This window comes from Salvelinus fontinalis, chromosome 16 (assembly GCF_029448725.1).
Source record: "Salvelinus fontinalis isolate EN_2023a chromosome 16, ASM2944872v1, whole genome shotgun sequence".
NCBI lineage: Eukaryota > Metazoa > Chordata > Actinopteri > Salmoniformes > Salmonidae > Salvelinus > Salvelinus fontinalis.
This window is the reverse complement of record NC_074680.1, coordinates 44,299,804-44,317,030: the sequence shown is the minus strand read 5'-3', so window position 1 is coordinate 44,317,030 and position 17,227 is coordinate 44,299,804. Positions and strand designations below refer to the sequence as shown.

Here is a 17,227-nt window from a genome sequence, read left to right as displayed (position 1 = left end):
TATCAGAGGACTGATATAGCCTTCTGTAACACTGGGCCTTTACTAGTCCTGTATTAGAGGACTGATATAGCCTTCTGTAACACTGGGCCTTTACTAGTCCTGTATTAGAGGACTGATATAGCTTTCTGTAACATTGGGCCTTTATTAGTCCTGTATTAACAGACTGATATAGCCTTCTGTAACACTGGGCCTTTATTAGTCCTGTATTAACAGACTGATATCGCCTTCTGTAACACTGGGCCTTTACTAGTCCTGTATTAACAAACTGTTATAGCCTTCTGTAACACTGGGCCTTTACTAGTCCTGTATTAGAGGACTGATATAGCCTTCTGTAACACTGGGCCTTTACTAGTCCTGTATTAGAGGACTGATATAGCCTTCTGTAACACTGGGCCTTTACTAGTCCTGTATTTACAGACTGATATAGCCTTCTGTAACACTGGGCCTTTACTAGTCCTGTATTGACATACTGTTATAGCCTTCTGTAACACTGGGCCTTTACTAGTCCTGTATAAACAGACTGATATAGCCTTCTGTAACACTGGGCCTTTACTAGTCCTATATTGACATACTGATATAGCCTTCTGTAACACTGGGCCTTTACTAGTCCTGCATTAACATACTGTTATAGCCTTCTGTAACACTGGACCTTTACTAGTCCTGTATTAAGACTGGTATAGCCTTCTGTAACATTGGGCCTTTACTAGTCCTGTATAAACAGACTGATATAGCCTTCTGTAACACTGGGCCTTTACTAGTCCTGTATTAGAGGACTGATATAGCCTTCTGTAACACTGGACCTTTACTAGTCCTGTATTAGAGGACTGATATAGCCTTCTGTAACACTGGGCCTTTACTAGTCCTGTATCAGAGGACTGATATAGCCTTCTGTAACACTGGGCCTTTACTAGTCCTGTATTAGAGGACTGATATAGCCTTCTGTAACACTGGGCCTTTACTAGTCCTGTATTAGAGGACTGATATAGCCTTCTGTAACATTGGGCCTTTATTAGTCCTGTATTAACAGACTGATATAGCCTTCTGTAACACTGGGCCTTTATTAGTCCTGTATTAACAGACTGATGTCGCCTTCTGTAACACTGGGCCTTTACTAGTCCTGTATTAACAAACTGTTATAGCCTTCTGTAACACTGGGCCTTTACTAGTCCTGTACTAGAGGACTGATATAGCCTTCTGTAACACTGGGCCTTTACTAGTCCTGTATTAGAGGACTGATATAGCCTTCTGTAACACTGGGCCTTTACTAGTCCTGTATTAGAGGACTGATATAGCCTTTTGTAACACTGGGCCTTTACTAGTCCTGTATTAGAGGACTGATATAGCCTTCTGTAACACTGGGCCTTTACTAGTCCTGTATTAGAGGACTGATATAGCCTTCTGTAACACTGGGCCTTTACTAGTCCTGTATTTACAGACTGATATAGCCTTCTGTAACACTGGGCCTTTACTAGTCCTGTATTGACATACTGTTATAGCCTTCTGTAACACTGGGCCTTTACTAGTCCTGTATAAACAGACTGATATAGCCTTCTGTAACACTGGGCCTTTACTAGTCCTGTATTGACATACTGATATAGCCTTCTGTAACACTGGGCCTTTACTAGTCCTGTATTAACATACTGTTATAGCCTTCTGTAACACTGGACCTTTACTAGTCCTGTATTAAGACTGGTATAGCCTTCTGTAACATTGGGCCTTTACTAGTCCTGTATTAGAGGACTGATATAGCCTTCTGTAACACTGGGCCTTTACTAGTCCTGTATTAACATACTGTTATAGCCTTCTGTAACACTGGGCCTTTACTAGTCCTGTATTAGAGGACTGATATAGCCTTCTGTAACACTGGGCCTTTACTAGTCCTGTATTAACATACTGTTATAGCCTTCTGTAACACTGGGCCTTTACTAGTCCTGTATTAGAGGACTGATATAGCCTTCTGGAACACTGGGCCTTTACTAGTCCTGTATTAACATACTGTTATAGCCTTCTGTAACACTGGGCCTTTACTAGTCCTGTATTAACATACTGTTATAGCCTTCTGTAACACTGGGCCTTTACTAGTCCTGTATTAGAGGACTGATATAGCCTTCTGGAACACTGGGCCTTTACTAGTCCTGTAATAGAGGACTGATATAGCCTTCTGTAACACTGGGCCTTTACTAGTCCTGTATTAGAGGACTGATATAGCCTTCTATAACACTGGGCCTTTACTAGTCCTGTAATAGAGGACTGATATAGCCTTCTGTAACACTGGGCCTTTACTAGTCCTGTATTAACATACTGTTATAGCCTTCTGTAACACTGGGCCTTTACTAGTCCTGTATTAACAAACTGATATAGCCTTCTGTAACATTGGACCTTTACTAGTCCTGTATTAAATACATTTAATTTCATTAATGCTTTACAATAAAATACATTTACATTTTTGTTTGAGACTTTACATGGTGTTCCCTCGGTTATGTCACAGAAGAAGATTGACAGCCGAACGGACCAATAGCAGCATAGAAATATCCCACAGCACCTACCAATAGGACTTTCTGATTGACGCCTAAAACCATAAAACCATAGACCCCTTATAGTCACAGCCTGAGAGAATCATGGTGCACGTCTCTGTTTCAACCCTGTATTATAATAATATGTTACAACATTCATATGCTTTTATTCAGTTGCGGACATATATATTGTCACCCTTGCACTTTTCTTAAATAGTTCCCTATTTCTTCTGAAATGAGTTAAAAATAAAAAATAAATTAAATGTTTGTTCTCCACTCATTATTGGATGTTCAACATTGTTGAACCAATGTTATTTTTCTAAACTTAAGTTGACACAGAAAATAAAGCACCCCAGAGGTAGTACTTGGTTTGCTGCCGCTGGTCCTGGGGGTTGTGAACGTGCGCTGGTCCTGGGGGTTGTGAACGTGCGCTGGTCCTGGGGGTTGTGAACGTGCGCTGGTCCTGGGGGTTGTGAACGTGCGCTGGTCCTGGGGGTTGTGAACGTGCGCAAGGCATCATGGAATCATCAGATTAGCAGGTGTTTTGTAGTCCAACGTTCAACGCAGTGTCTACAAACTGGGTCTCCATTGAAGGTTGAGTGTCTTCCTGCAGGACAACGACCCCAAAACGACCAGGAACGGTTCAAGAAGAGTTGCTGGACTGTTTCAACTTAATCTAGAAGAAATATGGAATGATTGTTTTTTTTAAGTGCAAAAGATGCCAATATATTTTTCTACAACTGCATATTCAAATGCTTCGTTCTAAACAACATGTCCATCCTGTTTCAATATAACCATCCATACATATGTCCACTATACCCATACATATGTCCACTATAGCCATACATATGTCCCCTATATCCATACATATGTCCCCTATACCCATACATATGTCCACTATAGCCATACATATGTCCCCTATATCCATACATATGTCCCCTATATCCATACATATGTCCCCTATACCCATACATATGTCCACTATAGCCATACATATGTCCCCTATATCCATACATATGTCCCCTATACCCATACATATGTCCACTATAGCCATACATATGTCCCCTATATCCATACATATGTCCACTATAGCCATACATATGTCCCCTATATCCATACATATGTCCCCTATATCCATACATATGTCCCCTATATCCATATATATGTCCCCTATAGCCATACATATGTCCCGTATACCCATACATATGTCCCCTATACTCATACATATGTCCACTATATCCATACATATGTCCCCTATAACCATACATATGTCCACTATATCCATACATATGTCCCCTATACCCATACATATGTCCACTATACCCATACATATGTCCACTATATCCATACATATGTCCACTATACCCATACATATGTCCCCTATAACCATACATATGTCCCCTATAACCCCTATAACCATACTTATGTCCACTATAACCATACATATGTCCCCTATAACCATACATATGTCCACTATATCCATACATATGTCCACTATAACCCCTATAACCATACTTATGTCCACTATAACCATACATATGTCCCCTATACCCATACATATGTCCACTATATCCATACATATGTCCACTATATCCATACATATGTCCCCTATAACCATACATATGTCCCCTATAACCCCTATAACCATACTTATGTCCACTATAACCATACATATGTCCCCTATATCCATACATATGTCCCCTATAACCATACATATGTCCCCTATAACCCCTATAACCATACTTATGTCCACTATAACCATACATATGTCCCCTATACCCATACATATGTCCACTATAACCATACATATGTCCCCTATAACCATACATATGTCCACTATATCCATACATATGTCCACTATAACCCCTATAACCATACTTATGTCCACTATAACCATACATATGTCCCCTATAACCCCTATAACCATACATATGTATACAGTAGAGAATATACACCCCTCTATACAGTAGAGAATATACACCTCTCTATACAGTAGATAATATACACCCCTCTATACAGTAGATAATATACACCCCTCTATACAGTAGAGAATATACACCTCTCTATACAGTAGAGAATATATATCCCTCTATACAGTAGAGAATATACACCCCTCCAGACAGGAGAATATACACCCTCTATACAGTAGAGAATATACACCCCTCTATACAGTAGATAATATACACCCCTCTATACAGTAGAGTATTTACACCCCTCTATACAGTAGAGAATATACACCCCTCTATACAGTAGAGAATATACACCCCTCTATACAGTAGAGAATATACACCCTCTATACAGTAGAGAATATATATCCCTCCATACAGTAGAGAATATACACCCCTCTATACAGTAGAGAATATACACCCCTCCAGACAGGAGAATATACACCCCTCTATACAGTAGAGAATATACACCCCTCTATACAGTAGAGAATATACACCCCTCTATACAGTAGAGAATATACACCCCTCCAGACAGGAGAATATACACCCCTCTGTACAGTAGAGAATATACACCTCTCTATACAGTAGAGAATATACACCCCTCTATACAGTAGAGAATATACACCCCTCTATACAGTAGAGAATATACACCCCTCTATAAAGTAGAGAATATACACCCCTCTATACAGTAGAGAATATACACTCCTCTATACAGTAGAGAATATACAACCCTCTATACAGTAGAGAATATACACTCCTCTATACAGTAGAGAATATATATCCCTCCATACAGTAGAGAATATACACCCCTCTATACAGTAGAGAATATACACTCCTCTATACAGTAGAGAATATACATCCCTCTATACAGTAGAGAATATACACCCTCTATACAGTAGAGAATATATATCCATCCATACAGTAGAGAATATACACCCCTCTATACAGTAGAGATTATACACCCCTCTATACAGTAGAGAATATACACCCCTCTATACAGTAGAGAATATACACCCCTCTATACAGTAGAGAATATACACCCCTCCATACAGTAGAGAATATACACCCCTCCAAACAGTAGAGAATATACACCCCTCCAGACAGTAGAGAATACACACCCCTCTATACAGTAGAGAATATACACCCTCTATACAGTAGAGAATATATTTCCCTCCATACAGTAGAGAATATACACCCCTCTATACAGTAGAGAATATACACCCCTCTATACAGTAGAGAATATACACCCCTCCATACAGTAGAGAATATACACCCCTCCATACAGTAGAGAATATACACCCCTCCAGACGGTAGAGAATATACACCCCTCCAAACGGTAGAGAATATACACCCCTCCATACGGTAGAGAATATACACCCCTCTATACGGTAGAGAATATATACCCCTCTATACAGTAGAGAATATACACCCCTCTATACAGTAGAGAATATACACCCCTCTATACAGTAGAGAATATACACCCCTCTATACAGTAGACAATATACACCCCTCTATACAGTAGAGAATATACACCCCTCTATACAGTAGAGAATATACACCCCTCTATACAGTAGAGAATATACACCCCTCTATACAGTAGAGAATATACACCCCTCTATACAGTAGAGAATATACACCCCTCTATACAGTAGAGAATATACACCCCTCTATACAGTAGAGAATATACACCCCTCTATACAGTAGAGAATATACACCCCTCTATACAGTAGAGAATATACACCCTTCTATACAGTAGAGAATATACACCCCTCTATACAGTAGAGAATATACACCCCTCCATACAGTAGAGAATATACACCCCTCTATACAGTAGAGAATATACACACCTCCATGAAAATAAAATCATACATACATATAATTTGTTTCTTGAAATATATAAATATACATTTCACATGATATCTTATGATTTGTATAATACTATGATTGTTTCTAGTTTCAGTTAAAACCTTAGATTAAAATAACGAGTATATGCTACTCTGACCTGGCAGAAACCTGTGCAATACCTCCCGTATAGATATGCCTAACCCAGAGAGGAGATTATAAAGTGCTTTCTGTGACTCAGTCTGTTCTGTGAGGGTTACAGGGATCTAGGACGTCCAGTTCTATGTCCTGTGACGGTTACATATCTAGGACGTCCCGTTCTATGACCTGTGAGGGTTACAGATCCAGGACATCCAGTTCTATGTCCTGCGAGGGTTACAGATCTAGGACATCCAGTTCTATGTCCTGTGAGGGTTACAGATCTAGAACGTCCAGTTCTATGCCGCTCTCTTTTGGTTTCCTGCGTTTGGTTCTGGCTGGAGATCGGCTCCTCCTCTGGCCTTTCCCCCCTGATCCTTCCCCCGCAGATGCCATCTTGTGTCCATCAGAGACAGTTTCATTGGGCTTTATCAGGGTTAAGGAGCATATTTGTGAAACTGGGTCTGATGCCCTGGGCTCCAGGTCTGTGTTCTCCATTGATCCTGGCTGGGACTCCACAGAGGTTCTGGTCATCTGGTGGATCAGAGGGATTTCTCTATTTCCCTCCGTCTCCTCACCCTCCTCTTCTTCAGGATTAAACGCCGCCACAGCATTCTCCTGCACCTCCCCCTCTCCCCCCTCTTCCTCATCCTCAGCCTCTGCTGACACCCCCAAATTATCCTCTGTTTCTTCCTCAGGAGTCTCTTCCGCTCCTCCCTCTGTCTCTCCCTCTCCCCCTGTCTCTCCCGCTACCCCGGTCTCTTCCTCTCCTCCTGTTTCTCCCTCCTCCTTTCCATTCTCTTTCTCCATTGTTTCTCCTGCTGTGTTTTCATTATCTAATGCTCCCATTTCTTCTTCCACCTTCAAATCAGACATCACATTGTTCTGCTCTGTCTCCTCTCCTCCCTCCTCCTCGTCCTCTTCTCCTGTTCCATCCTCCTCTGTCTCCTTCTCCACTGTCTCCTCTCTGTCAGTCATTTCTCCACCCCCCTTCTTAGCTGCTCCCTCTCCAGTGTCTACTCCTTCCATATCCTCTCCGTCCTCGTCTCCCGTCTCCTCCTCCTCTCCTGTCTCTTCCCCCACATCCTCCCCCTCTGCTGTTTCAAGACCAGGATTTTCATTTCCTCCAGTTTCCTCCTGATCTCCTGCTTCAGCTTCCCCTGCTTCTTCCTCCTCCCCTTCTACTAACTCCTCCCCCTCTCTAGTCTCCGCCCCCTCCACACCATCTTCTCCTGCACTTTCACACCCTGTCTCTCCTTCCCCAGCCTCCTCCTCATCCTCAGTTCCCTCCACCACTCCATCCTCCTCCTGTTCTTCAGCCCCTATCTCCTCAGCTATTTCCTCCTCTACTTCCCCCATCAGAGACTCAGCTCCGTGACTCTCCTGTCCCTCCTCCTCTCCCCCAGTCACTCCTTCCTCTTCCTTCTCAGAGATATCTTCCTCTATAACAGTTGGTATAATATCCTCCTTTGTCTCCTCCTCTTCCTCATCTTCGTGTACCACCTCTAGATTCCCAACCTGTTCCTCCTCCTCCTCCTTCTCCTCCTCTTCCAGGTTGTCATTGTTCTTCCCCTGTGTGGGGCTAGGAGGCGCCGGAGGCTCTGGGTCTTTCTTCATCTGCAGGATCTTACGCAGATCAAACGCCATCATCACCGGCGCCTTGGCAACCACAGCCTCCATTTTGATTGCCTTGTCCTCTGCCTTTTTCCGTACGCAAGCGTCGCAGGGACAGTACTCGTCCTCGCTGCGCTGGTCGCTAACATCGCCTGAACCCTGCTCTCCATCACTCTCGTTTACCGACTGGACCTTCATGACCTTCAAAGCAAAGTCAAACTTTATTAGCAAAGTCAAACTTTATTAGGAGTGCATTTATAATAAAGCAATAGGGCCTACAGTTGACAATAAAGTAGGAATCAAACACTATGTATTAAATGGATAGTGCAAGATTTTTCTACTTACCCAGAATAAGATGTAGGAAGTTGCTGACTAGCATTAATGAAATTGCTAACTAGCGTTAGCGAAATTGCTGACTAGCGTTAGGGAAATTTCTAACTGGCGTTAGGAAAAATGCTAACTAGCGTTATGGAAATTGCTAACTTGCGTCAGCGAAATTGCTAACTAGCGTTAGCGAAATTGCTAACTAGCGTTAGGGAAATTGCTAACTAGCGTTAGCGAAATTGCTAACTGGCGTTAGGGAAATTGCTAACTAGCATTAGCAAAATTGCTATCAAGCATTAGCGCAATGAATGGAAGTCTTGGGGATCAGCATGCCATCATTCATTGTGCATTAACTGCCAAAATCTTACTAAAAGTTTGTTTTAAAGCTGTTTGACTAAAAAATCATTTACTGGCTCCTCTCACCTTCAACCTCCGCCTCCTCTGGTCTGTTACGGTTGACTCCCGGGACATGGTAGGGGGTCGCGGACCCCGGCCCGCCCGCCCCCGAATCTTCCTCAGTTCACGATCAATGCTCGTCTGGATCCTCTTCTTTACCTCGTCTCTCAGCTCAGTGATCATAGTGTCCAACATCACATTGTTGTCTAGGTCCCAACGCACCTTCACAAACACAATAGTATTATCAAGATTATTTATAAAAACATATATATTTATGATTTTCATGATGATGCTTATTATTAATGCTGTTGTGTTTGTTGTTGTGGTTTTTGTTATTGTTGAATCAGTACCTTTAACTCAGTCATGGCGTCTACGTAGTGGGTCATGAACTGTTTCTCCAGCTTCTTCAGCAGGTTGAGAACCCAGACCGGGTCAGGGTCCTGGGAGACACGCTTGGTGAGCAGCGCTCGCTGGACTGACGGGGGTGTCCCTGAGCTGGGGGTGTCCTCCAGGGTGTCTGTCTCTGTGTCAGTGGGGGATTTGTAGGCTGTGCTGTCTGAAGTGGATGGGCTCCCTGGGGTTTTGAGTCTCTCAAGGGTCTGCAGCATCTCACCTCTCTCTGGGGGCGACTCTGGGGACGACTCATCGTCCCCTGGGCTGCTCCGCACTTGGCTGGCGATGTCTGGGGTCGCCGTGTCTGAAAGCAGCTCTGCTGATGCTGCTTCCTCTCCTCCTCCATCTGTCTCTCCCTCTCCTACCTCCCCCTCTCCTCCTCCATCTGTCTCTCCCTCTCCTCCTCCATCTGTCTCTCCCTCTCCTCCTCCATCTGTCTCTCTCTCTCCTACCTCCCCCTCTCCTCCTCCATCTGTCTCTCCCTCTCCTCCTCCATCTGTCTCTCCCTCTCCTCCTCCATCTGTCTCTCTCTCTCCTACCTCCCCCTCTCCTCCTCCATCTGTCTCTCCCTCTCCTCCTCCATCTGTCTCTCCCTCTCCTACCTCCCCCTCTCCTCCTCCATCTGTCTCTCCCTCTCCTACCTCCCCCTCTCCTCCTCCATCTGTCTCTCCCTCTCCTCCTCCATCTGTCTCTCCCTCTCCTACCTCCCCCTCTCCTCCTCCATCTGTCTCTCCCTCTCCTACCTCCCCCTCTCCTCCTCCATCTGTCTCTCCCTCTCCTACCTCCCCCTCTCCTCCTCCATCTGGCTCTAAATCTCCTGCCTCCCCCTCTTCTCCTCCATCTGCCTCCCCCTCTCCTCCTCCTTCTCCTCCCTCTCCCTCCGCTATGAGAGTAATGTCACCAGCTGTTTCATCTGGTCTGGTCTTCCCAGAACCCCCAGACCTTGCTGAGCCGCTGCTCAGGTCCACACCAGAGTCTTTTAGCCTCTCCTTCTCCTCTGCCTCTCCCTTCTTCCTCTTCTCGAGGTCGGGCTTAGACAGCCACAGTGACTCTAGTATATCCATAACCTCTTGGTACCGTTGGTCCCTGTCAGGGCCTGAGGCTTCAGCTGGAGAAGGGGGTGGGTCGATGAGCTGCAGCTGGGCCAGACAGTCCAGCAGACCTTTAGCAGAGGAGCTCAGTCTGCGTCCGTACACTGGACTTATCTGGAGTAAAGAGACAGGTGGGAGAAATAAGGATTAGGAATACTGTAAATCATATCAACAAAAGTGTTTTATTCTCCTCCTGAAAGTCACACAAACCATGTGAATATGACAATACAAGTATTCAAATAATAACAGTTAGTAGTATTTAATATATATGTAAAACTGTACTGTAACGTATATAACCCTATGAGTAAAAGTCTAGAAACAGGAAGTACCTCGGGCAGGGAGCTGCATCGGCCCAGTGTAGGGCTCAGTAGAACCTTCATTACTGCCACAGATGAGTGGCAGCTCCAAGGCAGCTCTGACTCTCTACTGAGGAACAGGTGGGGATGACAAGGAGAAGTGATGTCATTGTTGGGCGGGGCTGGGTCAGGGCAGCAGTCAGCACACTCCGAGCACTCTCCCTCCTCTTCTGCTCCCACCTCCCCCTCTTCTTCTTGTTTCACCTCCTCTTCTGCTCCCAACTCCCCCTCTTCTTCTTGTTTCACCTCCTCTTCTGCTCCCACCTCCCCCTCTTCTTCTTGTTTCACCTCCTCTTCTGCTCCCAACTCCCCCTCTTCTTCTTGTTTCACCTCCTCTTCTTCTTTATCTTTCTTCTCCTTCTCCCCCACTGCTGCTTCCTCCTCCTCTCCCCTCTCTTCCTCCTCCTCTTTCATCTCTCCCTCTTCCTCTGGTTGCCGGGCAGCCTTCTTTACTTCCTCTTCCTCTTCCCGTTGTCCTGTTTCAGCCATGTTCTCTTGCTCCTCTTCCTCTTCCTTTTGTCCTGTTTCAGCCGTGTTCTCCTGCTCCTCTTCCTCTTCCTGTTGTCCTGTTTCAGCCGTGTTCTCTTGCTCCTCTTCCTCTTCCTTTTGTCCTGTTTCAGCCATGTTCTCTTGCTCCTCTTCCTCTTCCTGTTGTCCTGTTTCAGCCGTGTTCTCCTGCTCCTCTTCCTCTTCCTGTTGTCCTGTTTCAGCCGTGTTCTCTTGCTCCTCTTCCTCTTCCTTTTGTCCTGTTTCAGCCGTGTTCTCCTGCTCCTCTTCCTCTTCCTGTTGTCCTGTTTCAGCCGTGTTCTCCTGCTCCTCTTCCTCTTCCTGTTGTCCTGTTTCAGCCGTGTTCTCCTGCTCCTCTTCCTCTTCCTGTTGTCCTGTTTCAGCCGTGTTCTCCTGCTCCATCTCTGTAGTTTCAACCAGTTCTTGTTTCTCCTCAGTCTCCTCTCCTCCCTGTCCCTCTGTTTCCCCTCCTTTCTCATCTCCTTCCTCCCTTTTTACTTCTGTCTCTTCAATTCCCTCGTTCATCTCATCTTCAGGGTTATCCATGCCGCTGTCAGCAGGGATGCCTCTCAGCCAATCACTGACCACGTCATTGGGTGAGGTTTTGGGCAGACAGAGGGGACCCAGCTCCTCTAGCTTCGCCTCTTCCTGTTTGAGCTTCCTCCTCCTCTGACTACTCCCACTCTTCCCACTCTTCCCACTATCAGGGATGCTAACCTTTGACCCTGCAGGGCTGGAGAGGCGCGAGGCGGCCATGGTCCCCCTGAGCAGGTCAGCTGCAGACAGGGACTGGGAGAGGAGGCTGTTGCTGACGCTGGCTGTCCCCAGCTGGATGGCGGGTCTGGAGCCCTCGGAGGGATTGAAGGACTGGGAGGTAGGGTTTCCCGCTTGGGCTGACTTTGGTTTGGAATTCCCTTTGATCGCAATCTTATCCGTTTTGGAGGTTTTCACAGAGCGAACGCTGCCCGTGTCACTCTGAGCTTTGACCCTGTGACCTTTCACTTGCAGGAAGGAGGCCCTTGTCTCTGGCCTCTCATTGTCCTGGGCCTCGCTGGCCTTCTGAACTTTCACCTTTGACCTGGTGGAGCGGGCGGAGGAAGCCGCTCTGGGGTCTCTTTCTGCTTCAGCAGGGCTCTTAGAATGTACGCTGGGAGTTGTCTTCTCTGTGACATGATCTCTAACATCATCATCTCTGTGTGCAGCCTTGCTGGCAGGTCGGCTGGTGGCTTGACTTTGAGACTCCTCTTTGGTCTCGGTGGTGGCAGGCGGTGTCTGATTGGTGGATTTGGCACTGGCCTGTGATGCTCTGGAGAGGGCTCTGGTGGTGGAGGAATCTGCTTTTCTTTTGGGTTTTGTGCTCATTGCAGATTTCACACTGTCTGTCTCAAGGTCATTTCCTGTAGTGCTGGGGACAGGTCTAACACCTCTCTCACCTCTCTCTTTTATCAGGTGCAGAAACGTACTTCTGTTAATACCATTAGACTTATGAGATGTACTGGACTTAGCTGAGATGTACATGGCGTTAGCTGATGTCTCCTCTGTTTTCTCTCCCACACTGTCAGTCCCTGTTGTTTCAATGGCAGGGACGTCTGCTGTTTTAGGTGCTGGAGAGGGAACTCTAGTACTTGCAATACAGGTAGACGTGTGAGATCTGCTGGACTTTGCTGAAGCATTAGATTTAGTCGACATGGCACTCGCTGGTCTCTCTGTCCCCTCTCCCTTCTCGTCTCTTCCGGTGGTCTCAATAACATCAGCTTGTTCTGCAGTTGGAGTTTCAACCGTCCTACCACTGGAAGACTTATGAGACCTGGTGGACTTGACAGAGGTGGTGGATTCTGCTGACATGGCACTCGCTGCTCTCTCTGTCTTCTCTCCCTTCTCTTCTCCTCTGGTGGTCTCAATAACATCAGCTTGTTCTGCAATAGTCCTATTACTGGAAGACTTATAAGACCTGTTGAACTTGACAGAGGAGGTGGATTTGTCTCTCTGTTCTTTTCCACCTGTCGTCTCGATAGCAGGAACATCTTGAGCCACTGGAGAGACCGCTCTACTACTTCCATTACAAGTGGGCCTGTTAGACCTGCGGGACTTTGCTGAAGCATTAGACTTAGCTGACATGACACTGGCTGCTCTCTCTTTCTCCTCTCCGACCTCGTCTCCTCCTGTTGTTTCAATAACAGGGACATCGGCTGGTTGAGAGCTTGGAGTCTCAGCCCTCCTGCTGCAGCTAGATTTATGAGACCTGCTGGACTTGACTGAAGCACTGGTTTTAGCTGAGATGGCGCTCGCCGGACTCTCCTCTGTGTCTCCAGCAGCAGTTGTATCGTCAACCGTCTCCTCTCCCCCTGTCGTCGTAATAACCGGGATGTCTTTAGTCCCTGGAGTCTCAGCCCTGACACTCCTGCTGCAGGTAGACTTGAGGGACCTGCTGGACTTTGACGTGGCACTTGCTGCTCTCTTCTCTCCCTCAGCATCTATAGTAGGCTCAGTCGCTGGTACCTCTGGTGGGTTGGCGGAAGGGGCCCGTTCTGCTTTGCTGCCGGTAGACTTGTAAGATCTGCTAGATTTCACTGAGGCGTTATTGTCATCCAACATGGCGCTCGCTGGTCTCTCCTCTGTTTCTCCGGCAGCAGCAGCAGTGGACCCATTCTCATGTCCTTCTGTTGTTTCAATAGCAGGGATGTCTTTAGCAACAGGTATCTCAGCCCTAACACTCCTCCTACAGGTAGACGTGTGAGACCTGCTAGATCTGACAGAAGGACTGGTTTTAGCTGACAATGCGCTCGCTGTCTTCTCTTCCTCTGTTTTCTCCGCTGGATCGTTGACAGGAGTTTCACTCGCTGCTGGCTTTGGAGAGGTAGCTTTACAGGCAGACTTGTGGAAACTGTTGAACTTGATAGAAGCCCTAGTTTTAGCTGACAATGCACTCGCTGCTCTCTCCATCGCGTCTGCTGGATCGTTGACTAGAGTTTCACTCGCTGCTGGCTTTGGAGAAACAGCTCTAATATTACTACTGCAGGTCGACTTATGAGACCTGCTGGACTTGGCTGAGAGGTTAGATTTAACAGACACGGAGATCGTTGCTCTCTCCTCTCCCTCATCCTCTCCAGTAGCTTCAGGTTCAGTAGCTGGTACCTCTGGTGAGTTGGGGGAAGGGGCCTGTTCATCTTTGCTGCAGGTAGACTTACAGGACCTACGAGACTTTGCTGAGAGGTTAGATTTAACAGACATGGAGCTCTCTAACCTCTCCTCTGTTTTCTCTCCCTCTTCACCTGTTGTCTCAATAGCAGTGACTTCAGGTGTTTCAGAGCTGGCAGAAACAGCCCTACCATTAGAACTGTTGGTCGACTTATGGGATCTGCTGGACTTTGCTGAAGCGTTAGTTTTAGCTGACATGACACTGGTTCTTCTCTCCTCTGTCTCTGCTGCTCCTGTATCCTCAGCAACGTCTGGTTCTGATCTGGGAGATGATACCCTCTCTGAAGCTTTGGTGGACACATCTGCTTTGCTACAGGTAGACTTATGAGATCTGCTGGACTTGGCTGAGAGATTAGATTTAGCCGACATAATGCTTGCTGCTCTCTGCTCTCCTCCATCTTCTAACTCTCCCTCCATCTGTTCCTCCATCTCTCCCTCCATATCTGCAAGGGATTCTGAGGCATTAGACTTATGGGAGGTTCTGGAGGTCCTGCCCTTGACTGAAGAGAAGGATTTGGCTGAGAGGACACTGGCTGCTCTCTCCTCTTTCTCCCCCTCTCTTTTCTCTCCAACCTCCACCTCTCCCTCCTTCACTGTATCCTCTCCCTCCTTCACTGTCTCCTCTCCCTCCGTAACTGTATCTTCTCCCTCCTCGGGCAGAGACATGTGTGACATCATGCTGGCTGCTCGGCCCTCTTGGTAGAAGTGGGTACAGTTGGACCTGTTGGTCCTCTGAGAAAATCCACACTCATCTGAGCCACCTGAGAGTCCGCTTCCCGACCTCTCCTCTTCCTCTTCTTCTTGAGATCGCTTTGACCTATGTGACTTCTGTGAGGGGCAGGATACAGGGTCGTACCCTTGGTCACACCCCCCACAGTGAGAACATAGACTGGACCCCATAGACCCCACTGACCCAATGGACCCCACCGAGCCACCGGAGAGGCCGGTGTGAGTGGACATAACGCTGACTGCCCTCTTCCCTCCCTGCTCAGCTTCGTCATCTCCCTCCTCTGGAGCCACAGGGGTCCTGATTCTGTTGGAGAGAGATCTGGATCCATGGGAAGCTTGGCTGGCCTTCGACCGCCAGCTGTCCACTCTCTCCTCGTCGGCCTTAGGGGTGACTTCTCCTCTGCAGCACGAGTTACTAGAACGCCGGGAGGAAGTTCTGCTCCCCCTCTCCTCACCCACATCACGCCTTTTCTCTTCCCTCTCCCCCACCTCCTCTCCCTGTGGGGCAGGGGTGTGTTTTCTGCTCCTGGAGGAGGTAGACATAGGGCTGGGAGGTGGTGGGGTCAAGGGCAGGGCTTGTGGGGGGTTGTTGCTATGGCAGCAGCGTGAGACGCTGGGAGGGAGTTCATCCACATCGTCCTGAAGTGCTTGGAGCACATGGGAGGAGCTAGACAGAGGACGCTCCTCCCCCTGGTTGTCTGTGGCACCCAGGTTAAGCTCGCTGTGGCTGCTGCTGACTGTACACACCTCTACCATTCCTTCATCCCTCTCCACCTCCACCCGACGCTGTACCTCCTCCCTGACGTAGCACTCCTGGACAACCCTTCCGGGCTCTGAGCACTCCCTGTGGGTCGCCCGCCTTCTCACCACCCTGCTGGAGCGGCAGGAGGAGGAGGAGCTTGAGGAGTGGGTGTGTCTAACCCTGGAGTGGGAGTGCTTGGTCTGAATGTGGGCGGGGTTCTCCCAAAGGTCATACTCCGGGTTCTGTCTCTGGAAGCAGCAGGCATAGTGTGACTGTGGCTCCTCCAGGGAGCGCTGTGGAGGCTTGGGGGTGTAGTCTGCAGCTTCAACAACACAGGAGGCGGAGTCAGGGTCTGAGCAGCTTTCTGATTGGCCTTGCTGCAGGAAACAACGATAACAATCAATTATATTTGTAAAGCACATTTCATACACACAGCAGCTTACTGAACAAATAAAAATATATATCACAAAACTAGAATAATATAAAACAACAAAAGCTAAAAAGGCGAATCAAAGTGTACCTGTAGGTAGCATGGCTTGGCTTCCCTGAGCGGACAGCAGTCATTGGTCAGAGAGTCTGAGGGAGACTTCTTAATCTCCGTGGACCACTGGATCATCTTGTCGTCATGGAGACGAAACCGCACCCTCATCTCCACAGACAGGCTGCCATCTTTGTTCACTAGTACCCGCTTCTCTATGTCATCGTTAAGCACCGCCTCCTTGCCACCGTTAGGGTAGGACTTGTCAGAGGACAGAGAGAAACGGGTGGAGCGGTTGGAAGAGTCTGAGAAAGGATGGATGATGGTCTTCTTAGTCTCCAGACCAAAGTTCACTAGAGAGAGAGAGAGTGGCAGAGCAAAACAGATTGGAAAGATTAGTCACAATGTTCACTAAATATTCAATAGTAACACACTACCACTCACAGACACACACTACCACTCACAGACACACACTACCACTCACAGACACACACCATTACTCATAGACACACACTACCACTCACAGACACACACTACCACTCACAGACACACACTGACACACACTACCACTCAAAGACACACACCATTACTCACAGACACACACTACCACTCACAGACACACACTACCACTCACAGACACACACTACCACCCACAGACACACACTACCACTCACAGACACACACTACCACTCACAGACACACATCATTACTCACAGACACACACTACCACTCACAGACACACACTACACTCAGACACACACTACCACTCACAGACACACACCATTACTCACAGACACACACTACCACTCACAGACACACACACTACCACTCACAGACACACACACTACCACTCACAGACACACACTACCACTCACAGACACACACTACCACTCACAGACACACACTACCACTCACAGACACACACTACCACTCACAGACACAAACTACCACTCACAGACA

At 47.1% G+C, this 17,227-nt stretch overlaps 1 protein-coding gene across 1 annotated transcript in view; it reads right to left on the bottom strand.

The window, feature by feature from the left end:
- Positions 1–6,715: 6,715 nt before the first annotated feature.
- The window catches only part of LOC129813387 (uncharacterized), a 16,914-nt gene continuing 6,402 nt past the window's right edge, over positions 6,716–17,227 (bottom strand). Inside the window, exons 6-11 of the mRNA XM_055865731.1 lie at positions 16,310–16,620; positions 10,587–16,166; positions 9,949–10,371; positions 9,124–9,630; positions 8,801–8,995; positions 6,716–8,254 (exon numbers count right to left, since the gene is read on the bottom strand). Of these exons, the coding sequence (XP_055721706.1) occupies positions 6,716–8,254; positions 8,801–8,995; positions 9,124–9,630; positions 9,949–10,371; positions 10,587–16,166; positions 16,310–16,620 (8,555 nt within the window). The remainder of the gene's footprint in view (positions 8,255–8,800; positions 8,996–9,123; positions 9,631–9,948; positions 10,372–10,586; positions 16,167–16,309; positions 16,621–17,227) is intronic.